The sequence below is a fragment of the Bombina bombina genome, chromosome 3 (assembly GCF_027579735.1).
Source record: "Bombina bombina isolate aBomBom1 chromosome 3, aBomBom1.pri, whole genome shotgun sequence".
Lineage (NCBI taxonomy): Eukaryota > Metazoa > Chordata > Amphibia > Anura > Bombinatoridae > Bombina > Bombina bombina.
In genome coordinates, this window is record NC_069501.1 from 970,770,280 (window position 1) to 970,776,279 (window position 6,000).

At 35.1% G+C, this 6,000-nt stretch overlaps 1 protein-coding gene across 1 annotated transcript in view; it reads right to left on the reverse strand.

The window, feature by feature from the left end:
* CCNT1 (cyclin T1) overlaps positions 1–4,877 on the reverse strand; it is a 43,800-nt gene extending 38,923 nt beyond the window's left edge. The window contains exon 1 of the mRNA XM_053708055.1: positions 4,705–4,877. Within this exon, the coding sequence (XP_053564030.1) occupies positions 4,705–4,853 (149 nt within the window). The 5' untranslated portion in view covers positions 4,854–4,877. The remainder of the gene's footprint in view (positions 1–4,704) is intronic.
* Between the last annotated feature and the right edge of the window lie 1,123 nt (positions 4,878–6,000).

Consider the following 6,000-nt stretch of genomic DNA (forward strand, 5'->3'; position numbering starts at 1 on the left):
CTCAACCAAAAATGGTCCGGCTCCTATGAATCACATTCCTGCTTTTTGAATAAAGATATCAAGAAGAGAACGAACGAAAATTGATAATAGGTTTAAATTAGAAAGTTGCTTAAAATTGCATGCTCTATCTGAATCATGAAAGAAAAAAATTGGGTTTAGTGTCCCTTTAATGGGCAAAAAAACCAGCTAATTTTACTGACCACATTTCTAAAATGAATTTAAAATGAGCTAATATTTTTCCCTTTTTTGTATAAATTATAAATCAATCAATTAATATTAAATTTATACAATAAGTCTGTGCTTTGAAAAGCTTATGTAAAATATTACAAACAAATGTTAGACTATTGCAAAGTATAATACTACCCCCCACCCCACTTCTTCATTATGCCACCCAGTTGGCAAAATTTTCTGTGGAGAACACTCAGGTATTATAGAACTGAATACTAGGTATGCACACATTCAGTTTTGGAAAGGGTATTAAAAAACACAACTTTTAAGAATTCATTGGAAAAAGATAGCTTAAATGGATAGTGCGCTGTAAAATTTACTCCTCTTAAATGTGTTCCTAAACTTCCTAGTTATCCATTTTACCTGCTGGAGTGTGTTAAATTGTTTACAAATAGCTCCTTTACTCATGTGAAATAGCTGCTTTTGTGGTATCCCCAAATATACTACAAAATTTGGGAATTTACTGAAAAATTTGTATTGAAAACCTATGTAAGCATAGACAGTAGATGAAATGACATTCCCAGTTGGGGGTAGGAGAGATAAGTGATAACAAAATAATTTTCAATTGTTCTCTCTAAGTACTGGGGAAAGAAAAAAAGAAAGAGAAAGAAAGATGTAAAAGTAGATGTCTGATTTCACTGCAAGCTCAACCCATTTTGATGGGTTGATTAAAGGGACTGTAAACACCTTCACAATTTAAATTGTTTAGTCAACATAACAAAAAACTATATACTTTCAATTTTTTTTTTACACCCTTTTAATTTAGCTCTGAAAATCAAAGCTTCTGTGCACTTTCAGAACTGAAAAACTCTGCTGACTTTTCAAGGCTAACTCTGCTAAATACATTTGCCTGCCTCCTTGCAAGAAATTAAGAATAGGATCGCTCTAACGTACAAAATGTACGAATCAGCATCTAAGATTTTAGACACTCAAAAACAATTTGAGCAGATATGGTACTTCTGGATACTAGAAGGAAATGTAGAATCCTAGGATACACTGATATTGAGGAGGGGGGTTATGGAGTACTAAGATCTTGGGGGACAGGGGTGGAATTATTGGTGCTTTGGGAGTTACCTGTCTACGGCATAATTAATAAGGCTTTATTAGAACTGTTTTATTGTTCTTGTTGGAATTTTTGTTATGTCCTTATTTTTATGTGTGTTTATCTGGGGGGGGGGGTTCTCTTTCTTTATTTTACATTTATGTAATGCTTATAAGTGAGGTATAGAGGACTATCAGATACGAACTTAGAGAGGGTAGATAAAATATCAGATCCGAGACAAATGGAAGTTCGACAGTTATCTCCACTAGGTAGTCTATGCTCACTGTGATAATATATGCTGTTTTGTTGGTCATATTTGAAGAAAAATGTTAAATATTGTCATGGCCTGAACTATCTATACTGTTTTTCGCAAAAAATTACTTTAATAAAGAATATTTAAACATAAACATATTTGCCTAATTGGATTAAACAGATAAGAACTGAGAAACAAAGCACTTTATACTGACTAGAGGATGTCTGATTTTACTGCAAGCTCAGCCAATTTTGATGGGTTGTGGTTTCAAATAACAAAAGCAGTTATTTCATATACAAAAATAAAGGAGCATTTTGTAGTTCATTTTGTAATTTGCAAGTCAATGGAAACACATTAAAGGGACACTCAAGTCAAATTAAACTCTAATTATTAAGATAAAGCATGCAATTTTAACTTTACAATGCATTTCCTTTAACACAATGTGCACAGTCCTTTTATATTTATAATTTTTGAGTCACCATCTCCTACTGAGCACATGCAAGAATTAACAAAATATATGTATATGCATTTGTGATGATGGCTGTCAAATGATACAGGAAAGGAGGAAATAGGCATAACTTTAAAAATTGTCAGAAAAAAAAAAATCTACTACTCATATGAAATTCAGACGAAGTGCTTCTGCATTGTCTTTTTATCATGCATCTGCTGATTATGCAAATCTACTGAATTTACTGGTCCTTTAAACCAATTATACACTGCACTGCCCCTTTAAAGGGCACACATTGCTGGTGGTCAGGGGGTTAATATGTTTATTAAAGGGACTGTAAACACCTTCACAATTTAATGTAAAATGTTTTGTCATGCATAACAAAAATAAACTATATACTTTCATTATTTATTTTGTCACCCTTTTAATTTAGCTCTGAAAATCATAGCTATTTTTCACTTTCAGAACTGAAAAACACTGCTGACTTGTCAAGGCTAACGCTGCTAAATAGATTTGCCTAAATGGATTTAACAGATAAGAACTGAGAAACAAAGCACTTTATACTGACTTTATGACCATGGCTAGCCTTGTCACACTAAAGCCCAGATTGGCTCCTCCAAGTAAGGAAAGTGGTTGATGGAGGTTGACTTTATTTCTTCTATCAAATTTACATTTCTCTCATGGTATTCTTTCTTGAACAGCATACCTAGGCAGGCATTGTGCACATGTCTGGATCACTATATGGCACCACTAAATGCTACAAATTGCCTTAACCCTGTATTTAATTTAAAGAACCTTATATAAAATAATATGGGTTACAAAATGTATTTTTTTGGGCCCTTCGAGGGAGTGTGGGATAAGCACAACTTTTACACAAATGTAAGTGGTGTTTAATGCCTCTTTAAAATACAGGAAGAACTAAAAAAAAAAACACTATTATAATAATTGACAGACTTAAAAATCTTTGTAATAGTGGCTGTTATCTTTAAAGGGACATGAAACCCAATTGTTTTCTTTTATGATTAATATAGAACATACATTTTTAAGTTCTATTATCAATTTAGCTTAATTCTCTTTGTATCCTTTAATGAATAGCAAAGCACCACTGTGGGCTAGCTGAACACATCAGTAAGCCAATGACAATAGATATATATGCACAGTAACCAATCAGCAGCTAGCTCCCGTGTCTACCTAGGTACCTTTTGAAGCAGAGAATACCAAGAGAACTAGGCAAATTAGATAATAGACGTAAATTGAAAAGTTGTTTGAAATGGTATTCTCACTCTGAATCATGAAAGAAACAAATTGAGTTTAAAATCCCTTTAACAATGGAGGTTTTAAAGAAATTGCATGCTCTTTCTGAATCATGGAAGTTTCATTTTGACTTTAAGTGTCCCTTTAAAGGGATATTAAACACTAAATAATTGCTATATATGATGATGTATTCAACACTAAGGACAAGATTTATCATGAGGCAAATGCCTCAATCGGTTGCAGGCTCGTTCATTTGCTTCATAAAGCCTCTCGTCAACTTAGATTTGGTGGATGAAAGCCACCACTGATTCATTTGACTGGGGTGATTGACAAGCCCTACTCTCACGCAATTGGTTGCACAAGGTAAATATGGGAAACATATGTGCCCCATAATCTGTGATGGAATGCGGACAGGTTCACAATATACAAAATCTGTCCATTCAAAGAATGATTGTATCCTTTAAAAGATACAATAATCAGTAAAGTTTACAATGACTCAAAGCATATTACAAAAGGTTTTTTGTTTTTTTACTACACATAAATGTAACATTTTATAATACAACCTCAAACTTTTTTTGTCCCTTTAATGAACCCTTTCTTACTACAGAAAAAGCTATTTATGAAAAATTAACATTATGTATATTTTTGCTAAACATGCAACTTTACCTTAGATTAGGCTCCCAATGCTTCCCATCACTCAGATTTTATTTCTTTATACAGTTAATCTACTTCATGCAGCCAGATTGCCTCGACCAAGCAGTGCAACCCTGCACCCAGTCCGCTGCCTCCGACTGGCTGCATGGAGTAATACCGTGCAAAAAGGAAGACAAAATCCATTTTAATTTGAAAAAGGTTTAATTATAATCTATTTGTAATGGAAGGAATGTATAAAGGTGAATACATTGATTCCATACACTATTACAATGGTCTTTAACGCATTCTAAAGCATATGATCTTTGAAAACTATAAATAAGTAGCGAATTGCCAAAGTCTGATATGAAGATTTTTTTTATCATTTCAACCATTTATGTGAACACCATTTTGTGTTTTATTTTTAAATTTATGTAATTTAAATCTTCAGTCAGAATTGTATTTTCGATACGTATTGAGTCGGTTAAAACTCATTACGTTTTATTGATCTCAGTTGAGAAAATTCTTGATTTTTCATCACTTATGTTTAATAGTGCATTGTGTGCCTATCACATATTTCAACTTCAAATAAAGTGTGTGTTTTTTGTATTTATTTTTATTTTATTTATCCGTGGTTGCCCACGAGTATTAGAACGCATCGAGCCTCTCTGGCAACTAAGTTCACAAATAAATGAGGTGGAAACCTAAATATTTTTATGTTTTAACACTTTTGACGTGTATATCCCCCACTTATATTAATTATGAGGCAGTTTGTGTGGGCCCTCATGTCGCGCACACAATCCCGGGCCTGAGGCCTCAATGCCTACTCAGCCGTCCGGGAAAGGATACACGTTGAGCCTCTGGCCCATATCTTGCAGGAGATTGGCCGCCTGCTGTCGGTATGAAAGCTCCTTATCCGGGTCTAAGCCAGCGCGGCGAGACGGACTGCGATCTAGTTGCTCCCGGGTGAAATACCAACGACTTGGCGGTGGCGCCATGATGGGACAAACGTGGGGGCGCGCTTCGTAAGGAAGCGTAGTGACGTAAGTGTTACGTCTACTCGAGAGCTAGCACGTAACTATGTAATGTAGTACACTATACTGGGTTTCGGAAATAGTACGTTATTGGTAGGTTTTGCGTATTTTTTTTAAACAAAACAAAGTTTGTGTACACGTCGTATAGACTGCGTGTATACATTATCTGCTACAAACTATCAACAGACGTTAGGTACAACTTCTAAATATTGACATTTCTGTACGTAGAAGGAATTTCTCTATCCCTATGTCACCAAAGTCAAATTAGCAAAATGATTACTCGCATACTGTAGACAGAGCTTCAATAGCCCTAAGATACAGACTCAGGCCTAGTTTCCATTGCTATTGTAAACTGATGGTAACAACCAATATCTCCACTAAAATCTATTAATATGTTCTGTGTTACCACCAGTGTTTGCAACATCAGAGCAAACTAGGGCTCACTATATGCCCCACATAAACCAGAACTATTTTTAAGAACGTATTCCATAAATTCAAGTGCAAAACAAGGTATTAACAGAAAGCTGATGAAATAACTACACACTATCCAAATCATGGAACATATAGAATTAATGTCTAATTTACAAAAACTCCCTTTTTAAATACTCATATCTTGAAATGTGTTTTTAGGTAACAAACAAACTAGTGGCTTAAAAGTGTTTATTTTCCCTGGAGTATGAAAAAAAGAAACCCCGCTTTTCTTTCATTACTCAGCTAGAACATACACACACACCTAGATTACGAGTTTTGCGTTAGAGGCTGTGCGGTGCTAACTAGCAGTTTATGCTCACCGCTCACCTACAGACTGCGCTGGTATTACAGGTTTTTAGAAACCCGGCGTTAACCGCAAAAAAATGAGCGAAGAGCAAAATTTAGCTCCACATCTCACCTCAATATCAACGCTGCTTACGTTAGCGGTGAGCTGGTAAAACGTGTTCGTGAACGATTTCCCCATATGAATCAGTGGGGGAGAGCCGGCTGAAAAAAAACCTAACACCTGCAAAAAAGCAGCATAAAGCTCCTAACGCAGCCCCATTGATTCCTATGGGGAAACACATTTTATGTCTACACCTAAGACCCTAACATGAACCCCAAGTCTAAAACCCCCTAA